Below are 17,781 nucleotides of genomic sequence, written 5' to 3' on the forward strand. Positions count from 1 at the left end.
AGAGATAGGGAGGAGCGATTGGCCGCACTCACAGCTGCTCAACAAGAAGCAATGGAAGAGCTACAAAAAAAAATTCAGCTCAAGGTAAAGATATTATATACTTCAATTTGAAATTCTAGAACTTCCAATGACACATGTATTTAAATCCTTTTATTTATGGAATTGTATAAAATTTTAGTTTATACTCTGAATACTTGGATAATAAGACTTCTATGATTTGGTTATGATCACTTCTAATCCAACTGTCTGAAAACTAAATTATTTTAATATGATAAAATGATGAGAACAAAGGAATTTTAACATTTCTTGTTTTTACTAACCAATTTGTTAGTGACTTGAAGACATTACTCTTTGGTTTCTGAAAGTTATATCTTTTACTATTTACAAACAAAAACTGATTAGTATAATTAGTTTCACTTGATTTTCAGTGCTTATGAATTATGCGATTGTAACTTGGGAAATTATGCTAAACTGCTATTTTCTAGAAAATCTTTACCATTAGTAAAACAGTTTCTAGCAGTATATTTCACACAGTGTAATGGCTACTTATACATTGTCTCCTCACAGAGACAGTACCTTCCATAAGGTAGAGAGCCATATTTTATCACTTGTATAGTCACAGGACTTTATCATTCACAAACATTTAATGTGGCAAAAATTTATTGAGCCTTATAACCAGGGGGTTAAAGAGATGAGTTAGGCATGACTCTAAATTTCAAGAAACTCTTAATGTAATGTGAGAATCAGTTGCTAAACAGATAATTTTCATATGGATGGATGTATATACTTGGAGGGCTAGGGAAGAACAGATGAGGACACTTAGTCTAATATGAAGGGTTTCAGAAGTTAGGAGAAAATTTTAGAGAATAACTCCTGAGATGAATCTTGAATAGGTAGTTGGGTGGGATGACATTTCCAGTCATATGAAAAAGTATGAGCATTAAGTCAGGGGTCTAGAATTGTGTTTTTTCAGCTTGACTGTTTTATTGTTTTGGGGAGAAGTCACTGGAGATGTGGAACAACCAGAAATGGTTGTATGGAGTTGGTGTGGTAGAAGTCTGCACCATGTTGGGTTTGTCTGCTATGAGGACAAGTATGGTCTTTACACATGGTTCAACATTTCTGAAAGTGTGTTCCCAGAAGTGCTTCTCAAAAGTGTGTTATTGTCAATTAAATGTGTAAAATGTTTTTTAGTACGAGCTAGGTTTATTGAGTCATAGTGCACAGAGATATACTGAGGCTCCATATAGTTCAATATTAAAAACCCAGTTTGCTTTAATTTAGTGTTTTCCAAATTTATTTGCTGATAGAACCTTTGCCACAAAGCACTTATAGTATCATATGGTGTCATTCCAAGAAGCATACTCTAAGAGATGTTATTGTGCATGTAGGAAATATTAAAGGGGGTTTTGTAAATTATTCTTAATTTATATCATTTTTATGTTCTCACACTTTGACTTTATTCACAGCATGATGAAAGCATTCGAAGGCACATGGAACAAATTGAACAAAGAAAAGAAAAAGCTGCTGAGTTAAGTAGTGGGCGGCATGCAAATACTGATTATGCCCCCAAACTGACTCCTTATGAGAGGAAGAAGCAGTGTTCCCTTTGCAATGTCCTGGTAGGTTGTCATTATTAATATTGTGATGATACAATTTATTACTGGAGTCTCCCAGTCTTTTAAAATTTATATGAAGGCATCTGGTGAGTACCATGGATTTCTTTCATGATTTTTATGCTAATAAGTAGTATGAAAATAGCATCAGTATTTAAGAGTACCAGTGCAAAGAGCCAAAGTATTCAATTCCTGCTAAAATGGATATATATCTGCTTAATTGATAGTCCATGCAATATTTTTGGATACTGGGACCAAAAAAGAAAAGAGCATTTTCACTCCTGAAATTTGAACTCAGATACTTAGAAGAAATGATATCCTTTTAAGGCTGGTTACAATGCCATGTTGTTTTTTTTTTTATCTTGTATTTTCGAGAGGATTCTCAGAATTGTGTTTTAAAGAAAATATTTTTATCCAGTTCTCCCAGCACCATCTGTTAAAGAAGCTGTCTTCTTTCCATTGGATACTCTTTCCTATTTTATCAAAGGTTAATTGGCCATACATTTGTGGGTCCAATTCTGGGTTCTCTATTCTATTGGCCTAAATGTCTGCTTTTGTGCCAATACCATACTGTCTTGATGATGACAGCTTTGTAGTAGAGACCTGAATGTGGACCATCAAAACCCTAGAGGAGAAAGCAGGAAACAGCCTCCTTTACTTCAACTGCACAGTTTCTTACTCAACACATCCCCAAGGGCAAGGGAATAAAAAAAAAAAAAAAAGAACTATTGGGACCTCATCAAGATAAAAAGATTATGCACAGCAAAAGAAACAATCAATAAAACTAATAGGCAACCTATAGAATGGGAAAAGATAGTTGAAATGACATATTGGATAAAGGCCTAGTATCTAAAATCTACAAGGAACTCACCAAACTCCACACCCAAAAAACAAATAATTCAGTGAAGAAATGGGCAGAAGACATGAATAGACACTTCTCCAGAGGACATCCAAAGGGCCAACAGGCACATGAAACGATCCTCAGCATCACTCATCATCAGGGAAATACAAATCAAAACCACACTGAGATACCACCTCATGCCAGTCAGAGTGGCTAAAATGAACAAATAGGAGACTATAGATGCTGGTGAGGATGTGGAGAGATGGGCACCCTCCTCCACTGTTGGTGGGAATGTCAACTGGTGCAGGCGCCCTGGAAAACTGTATGGAGGTTTCTCAAAAAATTAACAAAAGAACTCCACTATGACCCAGCAATAGCACTGCTAGGGATTTACCTAAGGGATACAGAAGTGCTGATGCATAGGGGCACATGTACCCCAATGTTCATAGCAGCGCTTTCAACAACAGCCAAATCATGGAAAGAGCCTAAATGTCCATTAACTGATGAATAGATCAAGAAGATGTGGTTTATCTATATAATGGAATACTGCATGGCAATGAGAAAGAATGAAATCTGGCCATTTGTAGCAACGTGGATGGATCTCGAGGGTGTCATGCTAAGTGAAATCAGTAAGGCAGAGAAGGACAAATACCATATGTTTTCACTTATAAGTGGAACAGGGAAACTTAACAGAGTACCATGGGGCATGGGAATGGGGAAAAGTAGTTGAGGAGAGGGAGGGAGGCAAACCATGAGAGACTCTTGAATACTGAGAAAAAACTGAGGGCTGATGGGGGAGTGGGAAAGGGGAAGGGGAGTTATGGGCATGGAGGAGGGCACTTGTTGGGATGAGCACTGGGTGCTATATGGAACCAACTTGACAATAAACTATAAAAGAAAAATAATTAAAAAAAATTTAAGATATAAATAAAATAATTTTAGCCTGGTATGTAAAGGTTAGCATGATATCAACATACATATACTGGCTTGCATATATAATTCTTATAATTAGATATAATTATATGTTGATTACAATTGCTTTGATTTTATGCTTTTAGATCTCCTCAGAAGTGTATCTTTTTAGCCACATTAAAGGAAAAAAACACCAGCAAGCTGTAAGAGAGAATAGCAGCATTCAAGGGCGTGAACTTTCAGATGAAGAAGTGGTAAGCTTTACTTTAGTTCATTTCCACATATTTATTGAATACTTAGCATGTTCTATTTTATTATAAAGAATTTCATGTTTTCATTTGTGATTATTGAAAACTATATTTAACCTTTAATAACTACTAAATTCTATACAAATGTGTCACTTAGTATACATGTTAGTGCTCACTTTGACAGTATATATACTAAAATTTGGTTACATTTTAGTTTTAACAAGAAACAGGAAATAAAATTTTGGTGTAAAAAAAAAGGTCATAGATTTTGATATTTTAATAATATACAAAAGAATTATTTAATGATACCTGCATTTCTTGGAAAATAATTAACAATAAAAATGTCATGTAAATTGATAATTTTATATAGTACAGTATTTAGAAATTTTTGGAAATGCAGTATTTATCTACCTATAATTGTTTACAATGGAATTTAGATTTGTGTGAATATTTTTATAAATATTTTACAATCAATTGTTGTCTAGACAGATGACATCACTAATCTATGAATTTGTTGGTTCTATTTGTAATAGCAAATTTTTTTGAAACACTATTTTATTTTTATTATTATTTTTTAATAGTTTATTGTCAAAATGGTTTCCATATAACACCCCGTGCTTGTCCCCACAAGTGCCCCCCCTCCAATACCATCACCCCCTTTCCCCCTACCCCTCCCCCTTCAGCCCTTGGTTCGTTTTCAGTATTCAATAGTCTTTCATGGTTTGTGTCCCTCTCTATCTCCAACTCTCTTTTCTAAAGCTACCCAGAGAGGAGACATTCATGTTTGTTATGCATCTCTTAAGATGTCCAGGAAATGTTATTGTGGTTCTAACGAGGGCAGTAAATGTATATACATGCATGTGTGTGTTTAACTCCTTTATTCCCCCAGTGTAACCTATATTAAAAGAGTACACAAATCTCAAGTATACAGCTTGATTAATTTTTACATATGTTCCACTCACATCAAGATTCAGATCATTTCTTATACTCCAGAAGGCTCCCTCATGCTCCATCCCAGACATGTCCCCACAAAGTAACTTGTCTATATCATTAAGTTAGTTTTCCATGTTCTTGAACTTTATTTAAATGGTATCATACAGTATGTACCTCTGTGTCTGGCTACCTTCACTTATTCTTAACTCTGAGATTGATCTTAAATGTTTATGTGAAGCTGTAGTCCTTTCTTTTTTCTTAGCTTTTTATCAATGCCCTACAGGCAAAGACCATCAGGAACATATTTGTAGTTGAATAAAGTTGGGTTTTATTTATTTGTTAAGAGAATGGAAAATGTATACTTTGGAGAATTATAGACCTTCTCAATATGGTGTTAGAAAGGGCTTATTATAGGATTTGGGCTTGTGCTAGCTGATTTGGTTGGGGAGGGGAGAGTTCAAAGACTGGGAGCTTTGGTCTGGATTGAATGTTGACAGGAAGTGGGGGTAATTCTGTGGTTGGTTCTTAATAAATCAATAAATCTTATCAAGGTAGGAGGACTGAAGCTACTGTTTTTTCCTGAGTTTCTGGATATGACCAGCACTTGACGAAAAATTTCACATAATTTTTTGGGCTTACTTCTCCTTTTGAGGATATTCCCCTGCAAGCTCCAATGGCTTTGGCTCTACACTAAACTGTCTCTTCAGCTCAGTAAGGCTGCTACTTTTGGCTTGCAGTGTTTTCCATGCCAAAAATGGTAAAAGCCCTTCAAGGAAAAGTCCAGAGTGAATGTGGAGCTCATCTCATATGCTTCCTTTCTGTTAGGGATCATAGTCTCTCAAGTCCTGACTCTGTGGCTGTTCTTTAATGCCTTCAAATTGATAATTGGTATGTTTTGTGTAATGTTTTGAGTTAGGAGATAGTCCAGTAAAAGCCAGTAACTGTGGCTGGAATTGGAAGTCTCCTAATGTTTAATTCCTATATATACATTATTTGATGTAATGCTTGACACATGGTAAGGTATTTAATAAAAGCTCATTGTGCCGAGTTGAACTGAAAGGTGATATAGAATAGCTTTAGCTACCTTTAATAAAACATGTAATTAATCATCTGTTTAGATTGCTTCAAATAATTTTATCTTTTGCTTAAATTGTATGAGTATTATAAGAGTGAATAGTAAGGATTTTTATATTTTACTTGAATCATTCATATAATTTACTGCATTCACTCTTTAGTTTGCTGTTTAGAACTAGAGTCATGTGTATATGTGTGCCACTTCAAAAAAATCTCAAATTGCTTTCTTCAATTAGAATTTAATTATTTCATTACAAATGAAAATTTTCCATTTATATAAATTATTTTTAATTAAATTCTCTTAATTAAAAACTATATTATTTAATTTACAACAGAGTATTTAAACATTTTCTGGAGTATTGCTGCTACGTAAACTGAAATCTAAATTTTATGTCTTACTTCAGTGAGAAAAGTTGAGAAGGAAGGAATAGTTCATGCAATTTGAAAGAAAACTGTGCAATATTATCTGATTTTTATAGCTATTATAGCTGTTGTGATTTGAGATTTGGTTAATGTGTTCATTTTGTATACTATTTCAGTTGAAAGGAATTAATTTTCCTTAAGTTTTTACTTAATCCATGTAGTTATTCTGGGTTATAGCCCTTTCTTCTTGAAAATAAGCATGCAATATAGCATATGAGTTATGTGACATAGTAAGGCAATTTTGTATTTACTCTCATGGAAGTTTGATTTTTAATCAGTGGAGGTATCTATAGTAAACATACTTGTTCTACTTAAAGTTATTACTTGTCATTTGTGATGTCTTTATGTTATATATACCTTGTCTGTGACCCTTCTTCTTTGACATGTAAGATTTTATTTATACCACCTCTGACCTAATAAAATTGTACCTTTGACCTTATGCACTTGACATACCAGATAACTTACTCTTGATCTTTGACACATTTTGTTTTAAGCCTGTTAAACATAATAGGTAGCTGCCTGGCAAGAAAGGTATAATGTTTTGTGTCTATTGTAATTTGACCAGGAAATTTTTCTCGTTTTTTGAAACTTCACAAAAAGAGCTGTTATATGTTTGATTCTTTTTTCTCTTTCATTGTCCTAAAATCCAGGTGTTAAAAGTAGCTAAGTTTTGAAGGTGAAAACAAATGGGTGCTAGTTTAAATACATTCCAAAATTTAGTTTTTTATACATCGCTAGAGAAATAATGAAGTATTAAGTTTTAAATAAACATTTGATTTCTGTGTCATCACACTAATACATAAAGAAGCTAACAGTGATTTTTGTGAATATTGAATGAAGTGCATCCAACCTTATATAAAGAATGAAGTTACATAGAGAATGAAGGATTTTTTTAAATCCATATATTTCTGTTTGTAAGACTCCTTGGATTTAAAAGCACAAAGTATATAAGGTCTGTTTGTTAACCTGTGAACTTAAATAAATTTTATTTTCATTTGGTTCACGGATGTATAAAAAGGACTTTCATGAAGAATCTTAACTATAATTTATTGGATGTTTACAACCAAATGTGATTTTATGAATCCCAAATTAGTATTTCAGCTTGGAAAAACTATGCAGATTAGGTGATTCAAAGAAAAAAATGATCTTTTAAATTAGCAAAAACATAAAGACATTACTGTACTTAATGAAATGTAAGCTGATCTCTTTCATTAGAGTGTGCTAGCATTGAGGTGAAAGAAGTCTCGTAAATATCTCCTAGAATTGATGACAGTCTGGGAAATGATAGATAATTCCTAATAGATTGATTAATTTCCTGGCCTTGCTTACCTTTGTTTATAGATGCCAGAAATATTTGTTGTCTTTTTATAATCATGTTAGAAGAGCATTTTGTTTGCTTTTCAACGTAAAATCAAGTCAAATGGACAAACTAGGTCTCACTTAGAATAAATCTTTATTTCCCCTCTGCCCCCGTACCTCTGTTGGGTACCTTTAAGTTAGTTTGAGAAGTTATCTAAAAATGCCTCACTCTTTCTTGTGGGCTATAGCTTCCATTGTCTTTATTTTCTCTTTAATAGGATAGAAACTTTCATGGTATGTATATGTATATGTGTGTGAGAGAGAATGTGTGTGTGTGAGAGAGAACATGTTTATATATTCAGTATAAAACACATATACAGCTGATTGTTAACATATAATTCTTCTAACTTTTGAATTCTTATGGTGGTAAATTCACTCACGTTAGAACTAGGGCATGCAGAGAGCATGTAGCCATTTATCCGTGCTGATTAAGTCTTCTTCATTGATTTAAGGAAAAAATTTGAACTAAGTAACCACTTTGTTCTAAACTTAGTTTGATCTAATAATTTAAACAGTTTCTCTAGTTTGTACCATACATCTTTTGAATAACAATCCTTAGCCCCTATCCACTTGCTTATCTCCTTAAGATAGTATCTATGTGTATTGGAGGAAGAGTATGGCTTACCCAACCCCATATTAAGAGGAAAGGTTGAGGTCTTTCTAACCTAACCTCTTTCTTTTCTGACTTCCAGTGTGAGGCCCTTCTTTACCTGTTCACTTAGTATGGGCCACCAGTCATGAAGAGTGACTGGTGAACTCTTCATCTGTTCTTTCCACTTAGACTGTATTACAGTGGAGCATCCCAACCAGGGCACCCCTCATTCCTCTCTGCCCACTTATCTCTGAGTCTTTGCTCTAACTTTTATTCTGGCCCTGACAGACCTACTGGCTCCTACCACAGTGTTCACAGCACATAAGAAGCAAGAGCATTTGGGGAAAGCTAAAACATAAGACCTCTTCTGACCACCTAGCATGGCCATATTAGTGGACCTATTTAGTGACAGGGACATATAGAGAGATTGTTCCTTTGAGAATCAAAATTATACTTTTGGCGTTACTCTCACTTAACTAACATATTATCTCCCTTAGGATACACATTAAAATTTTATTTCCTCTTTTTATCTTCAAAAATTTTTGGCTGGAAAGAGATACAGTTTCCTTTAGCCACTCCTTCCTCCTTATTTTGATGAAGCAAGTGGGCCTTAAGGTTAGAAGAGGGAATTTTCTTCATACTGTGGAGTAAATACTATAGTTTAAATTTTCCTGATTTCATTATTGGCATGATAAAGGGCAAAATAAATAAATTTATTAAATCTCAGGTGGTTAGCTTGGTTTATAAACCTATTGTTTTGTTGCATGAATCTGTTTTATGTATCTAAAGTTTATTATTATAGAGTGTATTTTTCTTGTATTTATTCTAGAACAAATTCTAACTGCCTTTCTAGCGGAGTTGAACTGGGCAAATGCCAGTATGCTAAGAAAGTTAAAATAGATCATCACATTTTGGAATATTACCTCATTAACACCTGTTTTGTGTACTTTTTTTTTTTTTTGATGTTATAGGACCATTACACTTTTACTGCTAATCACAGTCTCTTTTCTGTACTGGTTTTCTTTTAATAAACATTCGGTTTTAGAGATATTGATCATTAATCAGAACTATAGTTTTCTTACAGTTTTTTTAAGATTCTGTGTCATTGGATTGGTAAATTACAACTACATGAAGTTATTGTGCATGAACTTATAAAACACAGTTGATTTATTTTAAAATGCAGTTTCAGGGGTGCCTGCAAGGCTCTGTTGGTTAGGCATCCGACTTCAGCTCAGATCATGATCTCAAGGTTCGTGGGTTTGAGCCCCACATTAGGTTCTATACTGACAGCTTGGAGCCTGCTTCAGGTTCTGTGTCTCTCTGTCCCTCCCCCACTCACATTTCATTCTCATTCTCTCTCTCTCTCTCTCTCTCAAAAATAAATGAATAAACATTAAAAGTATAAAAATAAAATGTAATTTCAAATGGATAACAAATGCCTGCAGTTTAGAAACCTAAACTATCTAGTGTTTGATAAAACTCTATTTTGTGACTCTTAGATAACTATACAAATGTGAAGAGCCATTTCGACTGTATTTCTCTGCATGAGTCCTTTGACCATATGTATTGTAATATGCACTGCTTTTTGTTTACAATTTGGTAGTTATTTAATTTTACAGTTTGCTTACACTAATTAAGACTATTTTTCCTTTTTGTGTGTTTATTTGGGAATTAGAATGGAGTGTTCCAACCTGATATTTTTGTATTCAAGTTATAATATGTTGGCTCTTATTTGTAGCTGATACACATTCCCTTTACAAAGTTAATTAAATATCTATACTATTGCTTTTTAAAAGACATAAACCCTTAAACTCCTTAAACTCTTATTCAAGATCATGGTAGCACATGCATTGGTGGTATAGTGGTGAGAATAGCTGCCTTCCAAGATCATGGTAGCTTGGGATTGCTAGAATAGTGACTACTTTTATACATCTACAGATTACAGACTGATACATTCTCATGTGATTCTTGTGTGTCATTTGGGAAGAATTGCAGAATCAACGCCATGGGCAACATTGAAAGACCAAAGCAATTGTGATGACTATTTTGCATCTGCTTTCTTTCAGTTGGATGATAGAGGATCAGAAATAGGACTGTAGTGAAGTATTTTTATACAACCCAAGCTGCTTCTACTTCTCTCAAAGTTTTGTAATATATACTTCTTTATATACAAATTTGATACATGGATAATCTTGAAATCCATAATATGACAGTTTCATTTTGGAACAATATAGGAAATAAAGGATTCATTTAAAAAATTTAATGTATGTTGATTTTTGAGAACAGAGAGAGACAGAGCACGAGCGGGGGAGGGGCAGAGAGAATCTCAAGCCAGCTCCAGGCTCTGAACTGTTAGCACAGAGCCCGATACAGGGCTTGAACTGATGAACTGTGAGATCATGACCTGAGCTGAAGTCAGACACTCAACCAACTCAGCCACCCAGGTGCCCCAGAAATAATGGATTTATTAATAGGAGTTTATAAGCAGGAGCGCTCTTGCTCTGACAAAGATAGTTGATGAGTTTTATTTGCCTAATTTACATAATTCTCATTTTCCTTACTAATTGATTATAAATGCTTTTATTTAAAAATTTTTTTAGGTTTTATTTTTTCTTTTGAGAGAGAGAGAGAGAGAGAGAGAGAGAGAGAGAGAGAGAAGTACAACAAGGAAGGGCCAGAGAAAGAGGAAGAGAGAGAATCCCAAGCAGACTCCATGTCATCAGCATAGAGCCCAATGTGGGGCTGGAACTCGTGGAGCCATGAAATCATGACCTAAGTTGAAATCAGCATTTGATTGCTTAACTGACTGAGCTACCCAGGTATCCCTAAATGCTTTCATTTTAATTTGGACTTTATTAGGTTCTTTATCTGAAATTCAATGACCAGTATATTAGTTCCAAAGTAAATGTTTATAGAGGAGCAAATCTCTGATCAGAGTTGAGTTTTAGTAATAATTATTTTGTCAATTTGACTCTTTTTGCAATCTTTAGAGGCACATCTGTTGTGTCAGGAAAATCACAAAGTTGTAAAACAAAATTTTTACAATCTCACAATTTGGTCCTCTCTCTCAAAATTTGTTTTAGATTACTAAGTATTTCAGCATCATAAAGGAGTGTAATAAACCCTATATTTCTGCCACCTAGATATTTCTGCCACCTAGATAATGAGATAACACTTCTTTACTGGTTTCTCCATATTTGGAAAGATGGAGGGATACAAAGGATATAAAGTGTGAGTAGGGGGGTCAGGTTCAGGGAATAGAGCTAAATCCTTATGTTGCATGGTGAGAGGCCAGTAGATAATCCTAAAACTGGAAAATGAAGAATTAGCAATGCAAACATATATTCAGGAATATAGAGAAGAAAGATAAAATAATCCGCTGAAACCAGGGTGCCTGGATTGGGGAGAGAAGTGGGGCGAGCAGTGGGAAACTGTTTTCTTTGAACCATTGTGTAAATCATGTTTGTGGGTAACACTGACAAAAGCATAAACATTTTTTAAAAATTAAAGAAATACAACAATGGCAGTGATGTTCATGCCCATGTTGCTCATGAATCTTGTGTGTTCTGTCCATTATTTTTTGTCATGGTTAAATTAGATAAATTGATGCATCTGTAACCATTAGGAGACCATCGTAGTGAACTTGGATATTTTGGCCAGTTACATCCTTGATTCTTCTTTTATTTTTTATTTTTTTTAATGTTTTTTATTTTTGAGAGAGAGAGAGAGAGAGACAGTGTGAGCAGGGGAGTATCATAGAGAGGGAGACACAGAATCCGAAGACAGGCTCCAGGCTCTGAGCTGTCAGCACAGAGTCCCACGGACTGTGAGATCATGACCTGAGCCAAAGTCGGACGCTTAACCAACTGAGCCACCCAGGCGTCCCAGTACTTTATTCTTTTAAATTTATTGCAGCGTCCTTTGATGCTTTTAATCCAAATACTGGATTTTGGGTTTTTTTGGCTATTGCTTTCTGTTCTTATTACTTGTAGAATAACAATAAAACAACAGTCTGTGTATCCCTCACTTAGGTTAGTGAGTATCTCCTGGTAGGAAATTATGTTTTTGTTTGTTTCTAGTCTTTTGCTTGTGAAAGATATTTTCGCTGGCTAGAGATTTGTGGCTTAATAATAATTCTTTTCTCCCAAAATTGAGAAATCGTATTCTCTGTTTTCTTGTTTCCATTCCTGATCATGTAGATTTTTCTTCTTTGTTATTTTTTTCAAAATTGACTTGGCTGTTCCATTGCTTTTGTACATAACCTTTGCAACTAACTTGTTAAGCTAAGAAAATTTGGTTTGAATTTTGATTATGATTGCTGTGGATTTCTAGATTAAATTGGCAAAGGTAGACATCTTTTAAATATTTTTTCTTTCCATCCAGCAGCATTTGTCTACTTATATCTTACACTTGTTTATGTGTCCTTTAGTTAAGCATTCATTTTCTTCATTTAAGTCGTAAACATTTCTTAGTAGGCTTATTTTGTTTCTAAATGGGATTTAAAAGTATTTTAAAATTACAAAATTATAAAATTTAAAATTAATAAATTCAAACAATTTTGAATTACAGTTTTTATTTCCTTTTAAACAAAGAGGCATTTCCAACTTATAGATTAGAGGGTGGCAGTGTCTTTTGTTTTATGAGTATGAGTATATGTGTCGTTTAAAAGTCTGAATTGATGCGTGGATTTGACTGCCATCTTGTATAGGGACCAGGCTTATCTGGGCATTGCTTCAGTTTTAAACTCTGTGATGCTAAAATGAGTGCTATTCTTTGTTTTTAATTTCAACTTTTGTTGCATTCTGATCAAAATGTATGGTTTATCTAGGCTACTGTAGACTTTATTGACTTTCTTTAAAGCTTAGTACACTATTAAATTTTAAGAATACATTTTCTCTCTGGGTATATATAATATATATCGGATCAGATTTTCTCTTTGTTATGCAAATATCCTCACTTTTCTTACCTATTTTTTTGTGCTCACTAATATCCTTTTCTCAAAATTGGAAAGATTGTCAGTATGCTATTATTATTATTTATGCATGTCCCCTTGTGTTTTAAAAATCATTATTATAAATCACAATGTTTTGTCATCATGATTATAACTATTTACATAATTTTTATCTTACTGATGATTTTTGCCTTTTAAAAATATAAAGCATCCTTCTTTCCTATTTCATGCCTATCCCCTTGAATATTATTTCTATATGGTTTAATTTTGCAAACCTAGTTTTGGATAGTGCTGCTTGATATGTCCCTTTATATCATTTCCATACCTTCTTCTCCCTTTTGCTTTTATACTCTTCATAGTTTTGTTTTTGCACCTAGGTCTATTCCTAAAAAGTATAATTTTATTCTGGCTGTTTCCTGCTCTATAAAAAAGTACCATGCTACATATACTCTTGAACTTAACTATTTTCTGCTGAATATGATAGTGCTTCAATTCATAAAAGTTAGAAAATTGTTGCTGTTTTTTTAAATATATTTTTTTAGAATGAGAGTGCACATGAGCAGGGGAGAGGGGCCAAGGGAGAGAGAGAGAGAGAGAGAGAGAGAGAGAGAGAGAGAATCTTAAACAAGCTTCACACTCAGCACAGAGTGTGGGACTTGATCCTCCAACCCTGGGGTCATGACTTGAGCCAAAATCAAGAGTAGGGTCCTCAACTGACTGAGCCTCTCAGGTACCCCAAAATTGTTGCTGTTTTGTAAACAGCTTTGAGGCATAACTGTCATAAATTAAACCACTTACTTTTAGGTTTACTATAACTTTTGGCACATTCATACCCTTGAAACCATCACCATAAACAGGACAGTGAACGTTTCTACCACCTCAGTAAGTTTCCTCATCTACTATATCCCTTTTAATTATCTGCCTACTTTTGTTCTATCAATTTTTGAGAAAGAGATATTGAAACCTTTTATTTTAATTGTGAATTTTTCTATTTCTCTTGGCAGTTCAATCCATTTTTGCTTTATGTTGTTTCAAGTTGTATTACTAGGGTCATAAATGCTAATGATTGTTATGTCCCCTTGATTAATTGACCGTTTTCATATGAAATTACCTTCTTTATTCCTAGTAATGTTTTTTCCAACCTTCTCTAGATATTAATTATCCATTCCAGGTTTCTTTTATCTGGCGTTAGAGTAGTGTATCTTTTTCTATTCTTTTACTTTTAACATATATTTTTTTTTTTGCACTGTCTTTTTCTTAAACCTTAAAGTTAAATAGACTTACAGACAATCTGTGTCCTGGTGCTGTTGAGTTTGATGTGAAGCTACTGGATTTCCGAAGCTCTTGTCACCTAAGGCTGTGAAAGCCATTTGCGACTTAGGAGTTTCAGCTCTGTTTCTGAGCATTCTTTTCACTTTGATCTTTTATTGAAAGGATGATGTTATTTGTGGTCTTTGGTAATATTGTTACTGGGGTATTATTGAAATGACTTTGAAGGATGAAGCCTAATTGTATCTAACAATGCTGTATTTGAAGTCTGAGAATTCTGAGAAAATACCTTTCATTACGAAGTTTGGTTCAATATAACAACCATTCCCTGTTGCAGTATTGAGTTCAATCTTTCTCCAGCTTCACAGCATAATATATTAATAAGCTTTTGAACTCTGTGCTTTCCTTTGAGTCATTTGTTAAAGCTCAAATTAGATCAGAAAAGAACATCAGAATCTATAAAAGAAGTCTTTACCCCATTTATCATCTCCACCTACCAGAAAACTGATGGAGTATTTGTAATTGTCACTGAGTGGCAGGGGGACAGATGGTCGACTATCATCCTATCAGAAGATGGCCTTTTCTCTTTGGCTGTGGTGTCTGTTTCACAGTATTTCATTAGCTTCATTTTTCTTATCTGTCATTTGTAACAATGTAATACATAGACTATCGTAGATAAAAATAGAAGTGTATCCTTTACCTGTAGAAAGGGACCTTGGCAGGGGTGAATCTTTTGTCTAAATAAAATTGTCTGTCAGATTTGAAAAGTTGTCATTGTCTTATGTTTAATTTTTCAAAATGGATGCTGTGACAAAAGGCATTGTTTTGATAAAAGGCATTACATTTAAGATTTTATTAAATTTACTGTCACAAATCTTTAAGTTTTATTTAAATGTAATGGAATTCTCAGACTTTTAATCTTTGTAAGCATTTTTTTCAGCACCTGCTTGCGCACTTTGCATTAGTCCAGGCACTGGGGAAGCACAGATAAATGTCAAGTGAGCCTAACTCTTCAGTGTATGCTGTCTCTCTGAGTTTCATGAATCTCTAAAAACACTCATTTTTAAAACAACTAGTTCTTTATATGGTACTTTCATTTAAATAATGTTTGGGTAATATCTGTAGATACTTTATTTGATATGGTGAATTCCATCTTAGAAATCACTAATTACAAATCATCTGTCTTCTGAACTCATTCTGGAGGATAAAGCTGCTGAACAGTTTTATGGAGGATCGGTATCATTCAGAATAATAGTTTACTGAACTCTGACATCCAGAGAATCGTACCTCTTTAGCTTATTGGGATCTAATAACTATTGAATTAAATGTTAATAAACTGTTAATGAGCTAATTATAATTTATCATTTTCAATATACCGTATCTGTGGAGAGTGGTGTTTAAAATATATGGTAGAGTACTGTCTAAAAATACCATGTTGTTTTTAGTTGAGTATTTTTTTATTTCTTTAAAAAAAATTTTTAATGCTTATTTATTTTGAGAGAGAGAGAGAGAGAGAGAGCGTGAGCAGGGGAGAGACAGAGAGAGGGGGAGACACAGAATCTGAAGCAAGCTCCAGGCTTTGAGCCATCAGCACAGAGCCTGATGCAGGGCTCAAACCCACAAGTGAGAACATGACCTGAGCCAAAGTCAGACGCACAACTGACTGAGCCATCCAGGTGCCCCAGAGTATTCTTTTATTTCTTCCCTTCTTTCATCTGCTTCTCTTTTTCTACAGTTTTTCTTCTTCTTCCTTCATTTCTCCATTCCCCCACTTCCTCCTCACTCCTTACTTTTCTTACCCTTATCATCATCCAGAAAATCAAAAGCATGTCCTAGCCCTCCAGCCTCCACTTTCCTCAGTTTTTGTAGAAGGTGGTGAGAAAATGTTGTAAAATGCCTCCTATTTATCTTATTTGTTGTTCTGTCATGGAGGCTTAAAAGAATGGAATGCCTTATAATATTTTTAAGAATTTAAGAGAAAACATTATTTGGTTCTAGAATAGACTGATGTCATTAGATTTTAGATTCATAGTTGAAGAGGTACAGGATGAGGTTTAAAGAAAAATGTTTTTTCATACAATATGTGAAAACCATTACATTAGTTTCTCATGTATTTAGATTAGTAACTTGGCATCCACACTGCTCTTGAAAGCGAACTTTGAGTTGCAGAGAAATAAGTAAGCTTCTTGAGTATGAGATTGGATTTCTATGAAGGCAACTTTTGATTTTCAAATACAAATACATTTGTATTATTGTAATGAAGCTTTAGTCCATTTTTCCCCCAAAGGAGATGTATTTAAATTCTTTTGATCCTAGAAAGAACATCCTTAGAAATTCTCATGTCTGTGTTGTAATATTTTAGAATAGTGGGCAGCAGATTATTTCTTTTGATGTATCATATTTTATGAAATGTGTTTATTCTAAGGTATAACTTGAATTCTAAAAATGGCAGTTTAATAAAATTGTTTATTGTGTCACTTAATGTTTTCTTGCTTATCCTGTTTTTGAACTTTTACATTCTTTTCCAAAGATCATGAATCTGTCGGTAGCTTAATTTTTTTCATGTCAGTGTTAAAAATGAGGAACTAGGAGAACTTTTAAGAAGAGTCTAAAAGAACATCAAGAGATATATGACTATCTCATAATGAATTATTTCATTTAATATAGTAAATTATGGTAGAAACACCATAAAAGGTAATTAAAAGAATAAGAAGGGTATAAACTTTGATGAGATCATGTCCATATAGATATTAGTTTCTTTATATACATCATTCATATTTCATATCGTAGCAGTGTTTTTTAAATAAGAAATCACAATAGTGACTTAAAAATTAGACTTACAATTTGTGTGTATGTGTGTGTGTGTGTGTGTGTGTATAATTACTCATTACTGATTACCTTTTGGGTACAGCATTAGAAAAGGGAAGACTTTAGGATTTATTTTCTAATACCCTTATTTTACTAGGGAGGAAACTGAGGCCCAGAGAAGTCTCTTAGTCATGAGTTGTAGAATTTATCTTACTGTGGATATTTTGACTCATAGCTCAGTTCTGTTTTTACTGCATCACTCTGGTTTTCTATGCCTAAAGGAAAAACAGTATCTCCTATTAATGCTTACGTAAGATTAATAGTATTAAATAGCCAAAATGGCCAACTGAGACTTGTTTCTGACTTGTTAGGGGAGTAGGACTTGCATTGAGCCAGGATTCCATGAGACTAGGAGTTGTATTTTTTCTGTTAGGAGGAAGGAGATTCAGAGGCCTTTGGGGTGATATATTTGGTCCTGAGTACTTTGCATTTTGAAAATGACTAAGTAAATCAGAGATACTGTATCTTAAGGAATATATTATGCTTTTTCTTGTGCCTGTGGCATACTAAAACTGTGAGTAGATCAAAAGATGAGTTTTGCACAGTTATATTCATTCTTTCGCAGCACTAATAAGCTTACAACAACTATAAGCTTATACAAATCAACAGTCTTTTCTTTAAAAAGCTTGCTTTTCTTTGCATTTCCATATTAGCATTAATTTTCCAATAATTAAAATATTAATGTAGAAAATTGG

General features: G+C 33.8%; 1 protein-coding gene across 3 annotated transcripts in view; it reads left to right on the forward strand.

Annotated features, from left to right (window-relative positions):
- SCAPER (S-phase cyclin A associated protein in the ER) overlaps positions 1–17,781 on the forward strand; it is a 515,685-nt gene that overhangs the window by 195,247 nt on the left and 302,657 nt on the right. For all 3 annotated transcript variants that reach the window (XM_029951067.1, XM_029951068.1, XM_029951069.1), the window contains 3 exons: positions 3–84; positions 1,470–1,622; positions 3,516–3,623. In XM_029951067.1, the coding sequence (XP_029806927.1) occupies positions 3–84; positions 1,470–1,622; positions 3,516–3,623 (343 nt within the window). The remainder of the gene's footprint in view (positions 1–2; positions 85–1,469; positions 1,623–3,515; positions 3,624–17,781) is intronic.

The sequence above is a fragment of the Suricata suricatta genome, chromosome 9 (assembly GCF_006229205.1).
Source record: "Suricata suricatta isolate VVHF042 chromosome 9, meerkat_22Aug2017_6uvM2_HiC, whole genome shotgun sequence".
Taxonomy (NCBI): Eukaryota; Metazoa; Chordata; class Mammalia; order Carnivora; family Herpestidae; genus Suricata; species Suricata suricatta.